General features: G+C 32.3%; 1 protein-coding gene across 1 annotated transcript; it reads left to right on the forward strand.

Annotated features, from left to right (window-relative positions):
* Positions 1 to 14,902: 14,902 nt before the first annotated feature.
* Positions 14,903 to 17,410, forward strand: LOC131146420 (E3 ubiquitin-protein ligase RMA3-like). Its single transcript, XM_058096030.1, has 2 exons — positions 14,903 to 15,203; positions 16,433 to 17,410. Exon 2 carries the CDS (start codon positions 16,435 to 16,437, stop codon positions 17,212 to 17,214), a length of 780 nt encoding a protein of 259 aa, XP_057952013.1. The 5' UTR covers positions 14,903 to 15,203; positions 16,433 to 16,434; the 3' UTR covers positions 17,215 to 17,410.
* The last annotated feature ends 927 nt before the right edge of the window (positions 17,411 to 18,337 follow it).

An 18,337-nucleotide genomic window follows, 5' to 3' on the forward strand; every position in this document is an offset into this window, starting at 1 on the left:
TACAATAATCCAAAAATCAAATACTTTAATTCAATCGATTCAACTTTAAAATAACAATTATTATAAAATCCCTAAGCTCACAAACATTCAATTAATTAACTCATAATAATAATAATAATAATAATATTAATAATAATAATAATAATAATAATAATCCAAAATCCAATTTCCATATATCAAAATACTCAGAAAAACATGTATATAATTCTTGTAATTTCATATTATAATTTAATTGGTTAAATTATAAAAATTCCTGACATAATTTATTCCTCTTACCTCACCCTAGGAGTGGTGCCTACGATGTTCTTAGGACAAATCCACTCCGGTTAAAATGTCGGTAGCAGAGAATGGAACCCAGGTGTATTTTTCATTCTCCAATCAACCGAGAATCGGAGAAGAAATTGAAGAGAGAGGGAGACGGGCGGAGGAGAGAGAGAGAGAGAGAAGGGGGTGTTCTCTGGATTTTAAAAAAAAATGGAATCTTGAAGGATCCTTCAGGTTACCTACTTTTATGTATATTTATTATTATTATTATTATTATTATTATTATTATTATTATTATTATTATATTATTTAATTATTAATAATAATTATTTAAATATTTAATTAAAATTTTTTTTTTAAGGATCATAACCCTAATCAAGTATTAAAATTTTTGGGATCGCTACACAAAGCCCTGAGGCTACTCCATAAAGACTTTATCAGTAAGAGTTCTATATAAAAAAGCATTTTGAATATCTAGCCAGTGCAATGCCCAATACCAAGACACAACAATGGACACGATGAGATGAATTGTCGAAGGTTTAACCATGAGACTAAATGTCTCGTGGTAATCAAGTATAGGTTATTGATGAAAACCTTTGGCCACTAATCAGGCCTTCCGTCGCAGAAATGAACCATCTACCTTGGTCTTGGTGCAATATACCCAGCGGCACACAAGAGTATTTGATGAGGGGACAAGTGGCATAAGTGTCCAAGTATGGCTGTGAGTCAAGGAAGCAAATTCCCAGGCCATTGCTGCATACCAATCTTGAAATTTTGAAGCCACTGTGTAGCTTGAAGGCTCAACGGGAATAGGAACAGTGGCGGTGAGACACTGGCGAGCTGGGTAGGGCACAATACCATTAGAGAATACTCTAGGGCAGGAGGAATTGGTCTGGGCACGAGTTATTATGGGTGATCGAGGAGGGACAAGGATTGGAGGATCATTTGAGGGGATGGAGTTGGAAGGAGGCGAGGTGTTTGATGTTTGGTGAGATCGGGAAGTATAAGGAGTAGGAGAAGATATTTGTGGTAGTGGACTGGGGCCTAGGCCGAGAACAGAAGGTGACTGTGAGTGAGTTGGGCTAGCAAGAGGTAAGTGCAGAGCTAGGCTGAGTATTGAAGGTGATAAAATCGGTAAGGAGGCATGAATAGAAGGAGTGGACTAAGAAGAGTTTGTGGGCCATGACTGTGAAGGTGTATTGAGCAGAGGCTGAGTAAGTGGAAATGAGTTTTCATCAAAAGTGACATCACGTGATATGTATAGTCTATTGTTTGAGATATCTAAACATTTTGTATCCCTTGCGGGAAGCATTATAGCCAAAGAATAAGCAAGGAGTGAACCAAAAATTAAATTTTTTTGAGAGGTATGGTCTAAGGTTGGTCCAACAAAGGCAACAAAACACCTTCAAAAAATTTTAATCGGGTTCATGCTTATAAATTATTGAATAAGGAGATTTATGATATAATGTTGGAGAGGGGAGACGATTTATTAAATAAACCGTAGTTTCAAAGGCATCAGCTCAATATAAAAAGGGAAGATATGCTTGGGCCAAGAGGGCAAGCCTGGTTTCTACAATATGACGATGCTTTCTCTCAACAAACCCATTTTTGTTGATGAGCATGAGGACATGAAAAAAAATGTTGAATTCTAAGTTTTTGACACATGAAGGTGATGGGTTTAAATTCACCACCTCCATCAGTTTGTAAGGTTATTAATTTGGTGTTTAACATTCTTTCAACATAGGGTGAAAAATTGGAAAATATGTAAATAACATCAGATTTTAGTTTAATAGGGAACAACCAAGTGAATCTGGTTTAATGATCCACAAAAGAAACATAGTATTTATAACCCAAACGGGATACATATGAAGATGGACCTCAAAGGTCCGAACAAATTAACTCTAAGGGCCTATGATACACGACCCGACTTGAAGGAAAGGGAAGCTAATGTGATTTTGCAAGTGGGCAAACTAGGCATTTGAAAGAGGCTTCTGAGGAGCAATACGTTAAACAATTGTTGTGCAGAACACGATGGACTAGAGCAAGGGAAGGATGACCCAATCTGCGATACCACTGTGGAAGAGAGGTTTTATGACTAACATGGGTGGAAGGTGAAGATGAAGTGGTGGTTGGAAACACGTATAACCCATCACGAGTTGGACCCTTAGGTAAGCTGTGATTTGAACTTTCCAAAGGAGATAGTTTTCTGTGGTGAGTCTGGTGGTAACAATATAAGAGAATGAAGAAGCAAAATGGAAGGCACCAATGGATGGGAGGGACAAGATGACTCCATGGGTTGAGGATGAGCTAGTTAGAGTGCTCTAATACCATGTCAACCAAATGAAAGAATTTGCTGGTGTTAAACATAATGGAATTTGCTGCGTTATATTAAGTTGTATTTCATTTATGAATACTGTGTCTATATATAGGCTTTACATGATGAATCAAAGAATATTTTATGGTTACAAATAACAGTAGAGAATAACGAATTGTAACCTTTGCAATGCTTTATCACATGGTATGTTGTGTTGTGCTTGGCTAATATGGTGTGTAACTGATTTATCACTAGGAGCACATAGTCTAAGATCAAGCGTCTTAAGATCCATATAGGGCATCCAATAGTACACCACATGTGCCAAAACCACCACAATCCATTATATTCTACTTACCCTCAATCTATTAGGGACTTCTGCAATTTTAACATTTCTCGATTTCATCATTGATCCCAATCGAAATGTTTGGTGAGATTCCTGAGGATGATGTTGGCTTGCAGCAACAAATCCTAGAGACATCACATGTTAATGAGGATACACATGGATGTGGGAGACAGCAACATGTGTACGGTGTGCCCACAGAGTAGCAGCAACCATGTGGACGACCACAAGCATATAGGGGACCGCGACCTTGTGGGACATTATTGTATTTTTTGATGCATTATTGTATATTTTTTTTAGGATATTATGCTATATGTTTATGTTCTTTTTTTCTACAGCGTGTATGTACACTTATTCTATATTAACAAAAGTGAAACACTTTTTTTAATTTTTTTTTATTTCTTCATTTTTACTTCATTACGTATGCTTGTAAGCATTTTAGAGAACATACATTTATACTTGCATGGGAATACAACATACAATAACAAAATATTACAGAATAACGGACTGTAGAAGAGTTTCTCATCAGAATGTTGGAAAATTTAAATAAGAGGATTTACTGGAAGTGAATATGAATTTGAGTTGTTGCTAGGGTGTTCTTTAGAGATTTCAAAAGTATTGGAAAGGCTGAAACTAATGTACTCTTTAACTTATAATCTTTCCAAGAGCGCACTGAACATTAGCAACAAATTATTAATGCTCCCAATGCACTCCAACACTCGCCAAATCGACCTCAACGTTTCATACCCTTCACATATATATATATATTAATGTAAAGTAATATTATCAGACTTAGTAGACAATTGTTTTGTTATTTTTTGGTCGGATTAAATTAGCCTGTCTTTTAAGAAAGCTCGTTCCATTAAACTTGATAGTTGTGCAGAAGTAGTATTTATTTTTAGCAACAACTAAAAGTTATTACACCCATTTATTTCATTAATATACATCATTTTTTCTAATCTACAAATTGTTGATTTGGTGCACAATAGAGTTTTTATAAACTTAAATCGGAAATTTCCGCCTCTCTCTCTCTCTCTCTCTCTCTCTCTCTCTCATATATATATATATATATATAATTAAAAATAAGGTGGCTTTTTTTTTTTCAATTATTTAAAAAATTAAAAACTACTTGCACAAACAAATTGCATGAAAATCGTGTATTATTACTTTTGTATTCTTATAAATATTGTAAAAATAAAAAATTAATTCATCTTTTGTAATTTACTTTCATTATTTTTTACTATACTTTCTAATTTCTCTTTTTTTATTAAAAAAACTTAAAACAGATGAAGATTGGAACAAAATTAAAACAAAAAATTTAAGGAAAATAGAAAAGTTGAAAACATAAATTGAAAGAATGTTGTATGCAATTGACTTTTAAGAAGTCAATTTTTCTAAAATCCATGTAAATCTATATTTAATTAGAATCGACAAGACATAACCAACTTTTGTTGTACACAACAACAACCACTTTATCCCCCCCCTCCCTCCTCTCTCTCTCTCTCTCTCTCTCTCTCAACTTTCATATATATATATAACAAACTTTTGTTGAACGCAACAACAACCACTTCATCCCCCCCTCCTCTCTCTCTCTCTCTCTCAACTTTCATATATATATATATATATATATATATATATATATATATATATATATAAGTAAGGTGCCATTTTTTTGTTATTATTTAAAAGATTAAAAACTATTTGTACAAAAAATAGTATAAAAACTGTTTATTATTATTTTCTAGTTTCTTATAATTATTGTAAATATATAAAATTAATTCAACTTTTGTAATTTCCTTTCAACTCCTTTTGCTATATATATTTAAATTTTTTTGTTAATAAATAACAATTACGACAAAATTTAAACATACACGCACACATGAAAAGGTATAACCGATTTTCAATTGTTAGTTCTCTCTCCTATGACTCCCTTGATTCCTACATTCCCTTACTCCATTAAATCTATATTTTAATAACTTCTTAATAGAGAATCGATTTTTGAAAAGTCAGCTCTCTCTCTTATACAGCTCTCTCTCTTATGCAAGCATAAATAATTTTTAAATACAAAAGTGACTTTTCAAAAAATCGATTCTCTCTCCATTTAAATGCTTGAAATCACGTTTAAACTAAAATTTACTTTTTAAAAGTCTATTTTGTTTAAAATAAACTTTTCTATTGAATCCATTTCTGTATATATTAGCCCAACTATTTTACAATTAAATTTATTTTATTTTAATTTAATTATTTCCGTAAGAAGCCCTACAAGACAGCCTTAGGTGGCCTATTTATTCTTCTCTATTTTTATTTTTTTATTATACATTTTTTTTCCCCTAATCTTTCACTGTCGGTCTGAACTCCAAATCATGTTCACATCCTGTGCCGAGTCACCGCTGCCATGGCTAGCTCTTATAATAATAATTATTATTATTGTAATATTTAAAATTGGCATTAATTTATTAAATATATATTCGGCAGCCCCAAAGGTTTCTGGAGGCGACGAGACGTGGGACACCGTCCAACCATCGCTTATCGAACCTTCTGTAATATTTTCAGTCCAGGCTGAGCCACGTGTATTCTCGCAGTTCACACACGTGGCACTGACTTCGTTGTATCGCTTCTGGATGAATCTCGAGGTTGGGGTCTGGACCCCACGCGGTGGAAATTTGTGGGCTCGTGCAGCGAGGATCGGATTGATCGGACGGTCAGCGTACTCTAGAATCCAGTGGTGTCACCTCCAGCGAAAAGTCATGGAGGTGCCGCAGATTGGAGAAGCGGTCACTCTCTTCTGGAGGGTCAGTGGTGAGTGCAATCGTTCAACGACGTTGATTTTTCTTTGCCTTGTAGGATTCGAACCGTACGCACACGCTGCACGACTCTGGCGCTGCTGCTCTAGCTCAGTTCAAGCTTCAGTGAGTTGCGTTTTTTACAGCCCTCACCAACTTTTATTTTTTAAATTAAAGTAATAATGGGCAAACTTTTTTTTTTTACTGTTTTTTTTTTTTACAAGTCTAATTTTAACTTCAATTATTTTCAATTTAAAAAAAAAAAGATTGAATAATACAATATTTTTGTTAGACACTCACCAAATTTAATTTTTGAAATTAAAGTGACAATGGGTCAAACTTTTTTTTTTCCCCAAGTCTAATTTTAACTTCAACTCTCTTCAATTTAAAAAAAAAATGAAAAAAAAAATATTTTTGTTAGCTCACCAATTTTAATTTTTGAAATTAAAGTGACAATGGGTCAAGTTTTTTTCTCTTTTATTATTATTTCTACAAGTCTAATTTTAACTTCAACTCTTTTCAATTTAAAGATAAAAGATTTTGAATAATAAAATATTTTTTTTAGAATTATTATATATATTTTTGATAAGATAAGATGAATAATAAGATAAAATAAAAACACTATCTTATTGGACCGACACTTCTTATATGATGAAAATCTTCATAATAATCGATGCATGCCTTAATGGGGACTGATAGTTAGAATTAAAAACACCATCACATTGGACCGACACTTTTTATGTTTTTTAATTAATCAAAAATATATATTGTCGATATCCAATCACAAAGTCAATTAGTATTATATACATGGATAATGAGCTTTTAATATTTTTTATGTAACTAATTTTTATTATTATTATTTTTATAATTCTCTTATATTTTATATATATACCATGAATTTGTTCTAAATAGTTGGATAAAATATATAAGATTAATAACCACATTATACTTTAGAACTCTTATAGATCTTTGAATGGTATTAGATGGATATTTATAATATACTCTAAGCACTTGTTTTAACTTAATATATATAGGGATAGGGTCATGTCTCAAAAGAATACGTAATGAAAATTTTGCATATTTTAATACGAATCTTTGCATATTAATGTGTGTGAGAGTAATTTTTTGTTGTTGAAAATATACATAAAATAATAATATTCACAAATGAACTTGGATTAATAAACTTTTAATGGACAAGAAATACTAAATATATATAAAATAATTATCACATAATTTGAAGATGATCATTTGCATTAAATTGAATTTACAAACATAAATATAGATTAAATTTTCTAAAATCTCCAAACTTGGAAAAAGAAAACTTCAAACACTTAGATTATAAAATTTTGAATATTGCCTATTTAATTTTATGGATCGATTATGTATCATGTTATTATTTTATATAATAGTTATACTACTTTTACCATAGTACCAAAGATATTGAGTGTTTTTGTATTTAAATTTTAGTGAGAAGTTTAATAGTGCAAAGGAATACAATTGAACTAAAATGAATTATTATTACTATTACTATTGCTACCAATACAAAAAATTCATTAGAGAGATTCACTACTGAACCTTTCAATCCTATTGGCTTCACATTATAATTTACGATGAAACCAAGTCGAATTTTAAATGTTTACAGTTAATTACTTGTTTAATAAACTTCAAATATGAAGCTTGAGCATAGTTTGAAAGTCAAATAATCACAAGACGTTAATTTTATTTGTTTTCACTTCATATATGTAATGAACTTAATAAAACGTGTATAGTCTTATCCTTTTCAAACTTTATCGTTTATTAATAAGCTTTAAAGTTAAATTTGAAATTGCTCAGTAATTTGAATAAAATGAACGATTGACTCATTTGGAGATGTATTAGTTTGAATTTAATTATGTTATACTGTACTGTGCATTGAATGAATTTTTTAAAAATAAATAAAAATTAGTTAGTGATAAGCAAAAAATTTATAAAATAAGTAATTAGTGTTGACCAAAATATACTCTTAAAACAATAAATACCTAAATAAATGCCAAACTTTTAAAAAAAAATTGAACAAAATTTGTATATGGATTTACTTCACAAGTTAATTGGTATGCCTACTTGAGAGCATATTTAACTTGAGCTTGCTTTGTATTTTTGTTAGTTTCAAATCTAATCTTGATTTATTGATTTTGGGGAACGACTTTAATTACTTGGTTCATTATTGACTTGAGCACTAAGCAATTATAAATAATTTTGCTTGTTTGCTACCCTATGGCCTATATTTACTTATTCACCTAATTTTTAGAAGAAAATTTCCTAAATTTTATGAGATAATAAGATTAACTTACTTTATATTCTCAGGTAACATTCCAATAGTTTGATACTATGAGATTCGCATATTAAAGGTCATTGACCCAAAACTTAGAAGTGCTGTAAAAGGGTCCGGAGTGAAGGATGAGCTACCTCTTTTTTGTAGCTCTAACCCAATAAGCTCCTAATTTATGAGAAAAAAAAAAATACATTAACACTCCTTAACCCATCTAAGTTGTTTATTATAAATGTTTCTTTAAATGTGATACAACAACACCTTGAGTTATCTGTCACAAAATAATGTAAAATTTAAACAATTAGTATCATGTACATAATTTTCAAATAAAATTATCTTTATAAACCTAAGCAATACACAAGCAATTGAATGTTTTTGATTGATTGAGCCTAAATTTTTTGAGTAAGCAATTATTGGTTATTCTGATTTCATTTAATTTCGATATAAAACTGCTTAAATCCTTGAGATTGGCTAAAACTCTCTATTTCTATTCTATGTTGATAATCTTAGAGATTATAAATTTTTGTTACATTTTTGTATCATAAATTGATAAGTGATGTTATTACTTAGTTTGTAAGAGAGAAATTTTACATTGGGTGTCGGTGGGTAAAAGTGGGCAGGATATTTTTGTCTAGAAGCCTGCCCTGGACGGTAAGTTTTCTACAAAAAACGATTTGAGAGGTAGCGAGGAGTAGGAGTGATAATTTTTTGTGGAATGATTGGTTTTGGCATTCTTTATTACCCAGAAGAATCTTAATGTGTTTATGGAGAGCATAATTTAGATGCTTGGTTGTAGATGATAGAATTCATGCCAAAGAAATATCGATGACTTCAGCTTGTGATTGTTGCATTCGGAGAAGTTAGGAAAATATTGATTATATTCTTTCTTTAGGTGAGGTGGTTTCAGAGGTTTGGCGTCAAACTAGTGTGGCGTTGGGGATTCCTTTCCAACATCTCCTCCCTAGAAAAATAAAATGACAAATTGGTTTCACTATGCTAAAAAATCGTCTATTAAAGGTATTTTAATCGGGTTGATTCCGTATTTGATTACGTAGTGCCTCTGGAATCGAAGATGTAAAACGAGAATGGAAGGAGTTTATCAAAGTGTAGATCAGATGTGAAGAAGTGTTCGATTCTGGGTTAATTTTATTGCTGAAAGCATCAATTCTTTTCAAAAAATTGAAGAAGTCGAACATTAAGATTTTGAATGAGTGTTAGTTTTATTGCTGAGAGCACCAATTCTTTTCAAAAATTAAAGAAGTCGGACATTAAGATTTTGAATATGTTTCAAATTAAGCATCAGAGAGTTTGCGACAGGCCAAGAAAAATTATTTCGTGAGTTAAACTTCGAGTAGGGTGGAAAAAAATTAATTGTGATGGGAGTTGTAGGAGCAATCCGGGTACTTCAAGAGGTGGAGGAATTATTCGGGATTGCCATGACATGGTAAAAGCGATTTTCTCAAGTTATTTTGGCAATGGTACAAATAATAGTGCGGAATTAAAAGAATTCAGGGAAGGAATTCGTTTGTTCAAACGTTTGCATTATGTTAATGTGATTATTGAAAGTGATTCGTGAACTGTAGTTGATTGGTTTCGGAAAGGTAGATGTACTTTGTGGTATCTTTGAGAATTTTGGGAGGAGCTCGTGGCAGAATTAGAAGGAGTGAATGTCATGGTGATGCATCAATATAGGGAAGGCAACAGTGCGACTGATTTTCTTGCTAAAGAAGGAGAAATGAGAAACAATGTAATTTACGAAGAACAACACCTTCTACCACATTATCTGAAAGGTATTTTTCGGATGGATAGGTGGGGTCTCGTTTCCGTTCGTTGTTAGTTCAATTCTAGAGTTTCGTTTGGTGTATTTCGTTTTGATTTTGGTTGTTTTTATGTTTTTATCTCCTTTATTAGTTATGTTTAGTTTTGTTGTCCTAGTTTGGTTGGTTTGTTTTAGCTTGTAATCACAGTATTCCTCTGCCAAAAGTGAGGGCATATTAATAAATAAATGGAGGTGCCGCCCTATTTTTTTTTTTTTTAAATTTGTAAGAGAGAAAACAAAACAAGTTGATGTCATAAATAAATTCCTTAACCATATTCATTTAGTAAAATTTATTCAACATAATCTTCTTTAGAGTTGCAAGTATAATTTTATCCAAACTAGTTACTAACTATTCTTGCACATGATGCTAATTAATTTATAAGATTTAATGATATTCCGATAATTACAAATATAGTTGATGAGATTTTAGGGACAACTTTTGAATTTTCTACATACAGGGGAGAAGGGAGAGTTCTTAATATAAATAGATAGTTTGAGAGGTGTAAATATACTAACTTATTTTTTTCATTCTTCAATACCAATATATTTTTTCAAGGCCATTAACAGAGTTTGTTTTAAATCAAAGTAATAAATTCATTTAATTTATCCTTTTTATATTTATTTATTTTCAAATTTAATTTTTTTTTTCACCTTAGTTAGGGATGTTTTGAGATATCAAGAAAAGTCCACTTCAATTTACAAGTATATATCTATGCCCGTAAAGGGAAATCTCTTTTGCATTTGATTTAAATGAAAGATAAGCATTTGAATATAATAAACCGAAAAAATCATTATGATAGGTTGTCAAACCATATCGCATTTTAAATAACTAATAATCTCCTTAGCTTTCAGATGATTTTTAGAAAGTTTGACCTAAATCTTCTAGTTGTCTAAAATTCGATATGATTGGACATTCTAATTTAATACCTTCTCTTGAGAAAAGAGAAAAAAAAAAAAAAACTTACTTAAAAAGGAGATGCCACCAAGGATTTATTATATTAGCCTTGCTATATCACATTAGCGCTTTAATTTCCTATAAGGAAAGCTCAAATATATACACTCTAGTGCAAGTAGGGTCCACATTTTTCTGCGAGTGAGTCCTAGTTAGAGATATTTTGATACAATAAAGTAGGATTAGACATTCGTAAATGCTCTGTGATATTTGCATTTTGTGCAATTATTTCTCGAGAGAGGAGAATGGACAATCAATATTGAATAGGAAGGGAAATATAAATCATGTTATGTTAAAAGGGATATTAATAAAATGAAATTAGTCCTTTAATTAAAAATTTTACTTAGTTTTCCTATCCTTTGCAACTTTTTTCTCGTGGTAGGAGAATGAGCAACTAATACTGAGTAGGCCTGAAAAAAATCGCACTGTATTGCCTTAGCAGTTAGCACTTTTTCTAAAAATATAGTTCATATGAAGCCAGATTTAGGTATAAAAAGGATCAACATTGATTAATTAGATATTGAATAGAATATAATAATTTATTAATGCACTAAATATACATATATATATATATATATATATATATATATTAAAAAAGAGAATGTGCAATTAACATTGACAAGGAAGGAGTGGAAAATTATGAAAAAAGTATTTTTAAATATTCTAAACATGTTTAAAGTAGAAATATGTGACGAATAAACTTATATTTAGTTTGTGAAATAAAAGAAATAAAATAATTAATTAGATATTGAATAGAATATAATAACTTATTTAAAAAAGAGTGATCTAGATAGATGAACATGTAAAAATTGATTTTCCTCTAATTGATATGCATGGAATAATATCTAAGAAACCGTATTACAGATACCATACATATAAGGAACTTGGATTAATAACATATGTTCAACTAATTTGGATCAAGTTGGAATAACCAAGAAATGGATTTAGGGTTGGATCAAGTTGCAATAATAGTAATGGGTATTAAAACTTTATTTTTTTGGTGGCTTGTCTTGTTTTTTCCTTTATTGTAATTGAAGAAAAAATTGACATAAAGATAAACATTCTCACGATAAATTTGAAAATAATTATGTTTATTTTTTTTTTGTTAGTTGGATTATCATTGATGAGGTATAAAATATTTGTAATAAAGTAAATCTTAAGGTATTAAAAAAAAAAGGTATAACTTAAGGTACTAAGGGGAAGTAATAAAGCTTGTAATCTTTCAATAAAAGAGGTAAGCATGCATAATTCTTGAAACTCTCTTGGAATTAAAGGTGTTCCTAGATCACAAGGTTTCCTGCTTTAAAGAGTAGGGAGAGGGTCATTATTGAGAGATTATTTTTTTCGATTCAAACTTGTAATCAACCGATCATAAACGAGTAACCTTTTTCATTGATCCAAGGATCATCCTCTCTTGGAATTAAATATATTAGGAATGAAATATCGAGAAACTAAGGAGATAAGGCTTCTTATTACTGTTCATCTATCTACTATTATCATTTTTCCTTACTCCTTTGTTCCTGACTTAAGAATCAAAGAAATCACTTGAATTTCGAAGCAATATATATATATTCCATTTTGACATTTTGCAAATCAAACTAAATACTAAAGAAAAAAAGATATGTAGCTGCTCTCACGGGCATGGTGCGGTGGAAAGACATTAACACATAAAGAGTATCGGGGGTTCAATTTCAGGTAGATACACTTACGGTGCCAGTGATACCTATGGATGGTAAGAGTTCGTTCTGTGAGCCAGTGGGGACTGTGAATGATAATGGAGATGTGTCCTAGGGTTTGGGTTCGTCGAACGTCCAACTGATGTACGGAAGTCGTGTTCGCATCCGGACTTTACCTTGATCAGCGAGACTTGGGGGTGGAAGACGCTAATTCGCAGGAGTGGCTCTTCCTAATATGGGGCCCTAGGAATGATTTAATTAGGAGCCCTTAATATTTTGTTTAATTTTTATTTTTATTTAAAATTAATTTTTTTAGGTTTATCAAGTAATTTTAGTTGCACTACATGTGCACTCCACTCACCAAACATGTATATTCCATGAACAGTTAAATTAAATCCCAGGGGCCGGAGAGAGAGAGAGAGAGAGAGAGAGAGAGAGAGAGAGAGGCCATGTGCGGGTCCATAATCTATATATACATATAGGCGCATAGACTTTATTGTGTGCAAGGGTACTGAGTATTGACATAGTAGCTAGTAACTAGTAGTTATAAATAATGTTAACATTATTATATTAAAAAATAAATAAATTTGGGGCCCCAAAAATAACAAGCATCTCAGAGGCCTTAATGAAGAGTCGGCCCTGCTGATCTGTAGGTTTGGTGCCACACCAGGGGGTCCGAAAGGCTCGTTGGTGGCTGTAGTTCTTATGTAAATATATATATATATATATATATATGTAGCTTTAAAAAGTAAAAAAGAAAAAGAAGAACACATGACACACAAGTTTGCTATTCACTATTCACACTCAGACACCGATTAGTCCTAATGATTAAATTAAATATCATGCCCACAGGAATTAATTACCTCTGTTCACATCCGTGTGCTAAATTAATTGACGGTCAAAATAGGCTCCAAGGCATTTGCAAGATAAAAATACTAATTTAGCAAGTCTCTTAAAGCGTCCTTGAATTTTTTTTTTGCCCTGCTAGATAAAGCAAGTTACCAAATTTCTACCAAACAGGAATAAAATTGGAAGGGAAAATCTTAACAAAAGCACACTTGTTATTTGGAAGATTGAGAATGTGATAAACTTAATTTCTTAATTTCATAATTTACGATATATTCAGGTTTAAGTCTCGTTTTTTGATATAATATGATCATCGTTCTAAATCACATAAATAATATAATTTTTAAATTTTTTTTATATATGAAATAATTAAAATTATAACTTGAATGATTGAATTTATTATTACTTAAAAATAAAAGGGTAAATAGTATGTAGTTTTTTCATATATATATATATATATATATATATATATATATACATATATATTTTATTGAGAATATGATAAATTAGCTAATTAATTGCACAGAGACAAATAATAAAACTCATGATATTTTTTTTATAATTATTAAAAAAATAAATGAATATGATTTCCTGCATTGAAGAGTGTAAATTGTTGCAATGATTTTGGATTTAAATGGAATTTCAAATTTAGTTTGACCATTACATCAATAGCGTCAAAGCTTATAATAATTTTTAGTAGATCTTATTGAGAAAGTAACTTTATGAATTATGATTTCTTGCATTTTAGAGGAGAGTAAAAATGGTTGAATCCCAAGAAATTTTGAATTTTATTTTGAGTGATTTCATTTAATAAATACTTACGTAATTGAGGACGACACCTATATTTTCTAGAACTAATGATGATGATTTTCAATAAATTCTATTACGTTTTTGCTTGCCAAAACTGAGAATAAAAAATAAAAAATTATTTTCTATTGTATATTCTCTCGGTGTCAAACACTATTTAACTAAAAGTTTGTTTTAAAATAATTTAATATTAGAAAAAAAAGTTTTAATGATATTTGGAATTAAATTTTATTCATTGATTTTCTATTTATTTTATTTTTAAAAAATAATTTTCTTAATAATCACATGTTCTTTCCTTAGATATTTATTTGAAAATTTTTAAGTTTTAAATGAGACTTGAATAAATAAATCACTTCCATGCAAATTATGTAAGATCTTTTTAAAATCTTAGGATCGGTCCACATTATTTTATTAAATCTCATAAAAAATCAGTGTTTATTGTCTGCGTTGTACTGATATTTAAATTTCTTAAGAAAAAATTATTTGAGTTGAATGTTTAAAAATAAAAAAACAAGAATGAAAAACAAAAAATAGGCATAGGCTGTTTGACGGTCTTCAACTTTTAACTTTTACTCCTTTAGTTGAGATTAAGGAAAAAAAAAAAGAAGGAAAAGAACCGATCTGATCGGACGGCAAGGAGGGAATTGAGGATGGACGGATGAGATCACTTTGCCCGCTCCTGGGTTCTACCACAAAACAAGGGGAACAGGTCCCACCCGTACTCGCGCCTTACGCGCGTGACAAGCGCTCATCAACGTCGCATTAGCGCGGAGGTTCTATAAAAAGCGACCACGCGGCTTCCGGCTTCACAGGTCCTCCCCGCCGTTCCCTCTCAACCATAAAGCTAAACCCTATCTCTCTCTTTTCTCTCTCTTTGTGATCGGGACTGCCATTGAAGCTCTAATACGAAAGCTTGAAGGATTCATTCATTGGTTTCCTAAATCTCTATTTTGCTTCCTGAATCTCTTTCGCTCTTCACGATCGATTTGCCATCATTGTCTGATACAAAACTTCGACGAGTTTTGGAATATCTGCCCTTGAAGCTCTGTACGAAGCCTTGACGAATACGAAGAGTTTTGAAGAGACTTCCATCGGTATGTCCTTCACCTACTCTTTTACAATCTTCGCAAATAGTATATTTGATTTGATCTCCTTTTGTTTTCATTTCTTCGATTATGATTCTGTAAATGCTAAGAGGATCCTTATACTTTGTTTGATAAATGGTTACTAAGAGATTCAAATTTTTTGGGTGTGAGGGTGTAAATCACCATTCAAGTATGCCCCTTCTCGGTTCCGTTTCAACGAAAGAGAGTTTTTCCTTGGAAATTATTGCCTCGAAGTTGTGTGAAACTTTATAACATTTATATGCCCCTCAAATTAAATTTATATATAGAAGCACCCCTCAAAAATTGTTCCGAACTATTTTCCCACTGAGAAAACGTGATCTGAAGAATGCATCAGTTAGATCCATATGCTAACTTGTTATCATTGATGCATCTCGGCATATGCGTGTTTGTGTGGGGTGGGCGCCGGGAGGGGGTAGGAGGTGAATCCAATCTGTAAGAATGGAGTCGCTATAGCCTCTTCAATTAAGCTAATCATATCCAAGAACAAGAAGACTGAGATGCTCAAATTCAAATTTTAGAGTCTTTGTTCATGTGCGAGACCAATAAGATGTAAATCAGCACAGTTAAAATGATGGCGTGCATTCATTTTTCCTCTCCGGCCTCTTAGGAAGTTCCGAAGTCTTGTTCTCACTTCACAGAGAACTGGGTTGTAGCTACTTTCTTGCTCAATTAATTGAATACACGGTTGCTTGATACTCTATTAAAACGGGGAAACCTTTTTTCTTTCTTTTCCTTTTCTTTTTGAGTTTTCCCCAATCCCCACGGATGAAATTTTGATTCAAACAACACTCTTTTGTTCTTTAAAACGTAGATTCCTAATACTATTCTCATATTTGTTTTAAAGTTTGTAAGCGACATGATGGTAAATTTACATTTCTTGAGAATAACAGAAAGAAGACTAAATGAGAACATCTCCATGTGATAGACTTCGCATTTTCTCATGAACCTTTAAATTTATTTGTTTTTCAACTTTAAGAAACAACAGGACATGCAACAAATTGAGTCCGAGTATTATCTACTCTATTTTGTTGTTTTTCATGCTGTTTCATTTAAAATTCAGCGGCGCACCCAGATCTTTCAGTGGTTTCTTTATATGTTATCATCTATTGAGTGATCTTTGTTGTTTTGTATTCTCTTTGTGCATCCCATTCTTTATTCCTCTGTATATGCTAAGAAGACCCGTTTTCTGGATACAGAGATGGCCTTGGAACATAATTTCGTTGAGACAATGGCACAGTTTGATGATTGCAATGATGTTTCTCTCAAGCAGAAATGGAAAAACATCTCAGATCTGACTCCAGCTGCTGAAAATTCTGATGGTTGCTTTGATTGCAACATTTGTTTAGACTCGGCACATGATCCGGTTGTCACCCTCTGTGGTCATCTGTTCTGCTGGCCCTGCATTTACAAGTGGCTCAATGTGCAAACCTCCTCACCGGACATAGATCATCAGCAGAAATGCCCAGTCTGTAAGGCTGATGTCTCTCCAACTTCATTAGTTCCTCTATATGGGCGTGGCTTGCCATCCTCCGAATCCAAAAAGCCCGACCCGGGTGTACCTGTACCCCGTAGACCGGCAGCTTGTGGGTTGCATACCTTGATTACTACTACATCATCATCCCCTACGAACACACACCGTCAGCATCTCCACGATCCTTTCCATTCGCAATCATTTCACCACCAGCAGTACTTCCCTCATCCTTACGGAAGTTACAACACAGCATCATCCAATCTGGGGGGAGTGGCATTGCCGAGCGTTTTTAGTCCAACAGTTGGGATGTTCGGAGAGATGGTCTATGCCAGAATATTTGGGGGCTCAGACGCAAGTTTGTTTAGTTATCCTCATCAGAATTCTTATCCTCCAATGGGAAGTAGTAGTCCTAGAATGAGAAGACAAGAAATACAGGTGGACAAGTCTCTCAATAGAGTCTCAATCTTTCTCTTCTGCTGTTTTGTTCTTTGTCTTCTCCTCTTTTGAATATAATCTCTGCTTCTCCCCTGTATAGTTGTACAAATTAAGGAGTCAAGCTCATAAAGATTATCTACAGATCAGGCCGGATATTGCTAGTGTTTAAGAGATTTTGCTGAGAACTATCTCCTGTGAACATTGTTGTTCTGATATGTATCGGTGGTTTTTTATCTTCCAATATTAGAGAATTATGATTTACCTTCAACTAGTAGTTGAATGCCAGTTATCTGGACACTATTTTGTCTATTTATCTATCCTTTCAACCATAGTCTTCTCCTTTAATTCTGAAATTATCAGTTCTACTTGCTGCAGAGCAATATAACACATGATTGATATTGCTGTATGCGAAATTGTTTGCAAGATTAAAACATTTCTGCCAGTGATCTGAACGAGTTTGATGGTCTCTAGATATGGATTGTTTGGGATCTTTCTCCATTTTGTTGTGCCACTCTCTCAACCAAAGCAAATTTAATGGGAAGGGTATAACCATTATGAATCATTAAAGGAGGGCTCATCGCAATGTGTTAGGGGTTGACAGTGTGATCTCGTTTAAATGAAGAGGAGAGATGTCTTCACTTGTCCTCATTAGAGATTTTTATATTGAATGTCGAATTACTTGGGCTTGTGTGATTGTCTTCTTAACTGAATATAACAATTGTCATTGAGTATGAAGGTCGTTTGTTTTTATGAATTTATTATTGTTAGAACTGATATTTTGTGTCTATGACTGATTTTTGAAAACCCCTATGTTCATGATAGCGGGATTGAATGTGTAGTTATTGGCGGACTCTGTCAAGGGAGAGCCTCAATGAGTGTCGTGTGACTGGTTAATTGAGTTTAAAATGGTGGTTCGTGACAATTGATATCAGAGCGGTATGTGTGTGTCCAGCAGGCGCGAACATCCTTGAGTTGTAAAATGAGAATTTAAAATTTTGTAAAAAAGAACAATGTGTAGGCATTTAAGGCAAGGGATGACTTAAGATAAAGGCGTGCCAATAAAATTTAAGGCCGCCAAAGAGAAAATTGATTTTGAAAATAGAATTATGAAACTTGAGTAAGTCACTCCATGTATGAAAATCCTTGGTATGGTAGCGAACTTGGTAGGGCCTGGAGTGCTATTATTCTATACATT

The sequence above is a fragment of the Malania oleifera genome, chromosome 1 (genome assembly GCF_029873635.1).
Source record: "Malania oleifera isolate guangnan ecotype guangnan chromosome 1, ASM2987363v1, whole genome shotgun sequence".
NCBI lineage: Eukaryota > Viridiplantae > Streptophyta > Magnoliopsida > Santalales > Ximeniaceae > Malania > Malania oleifera.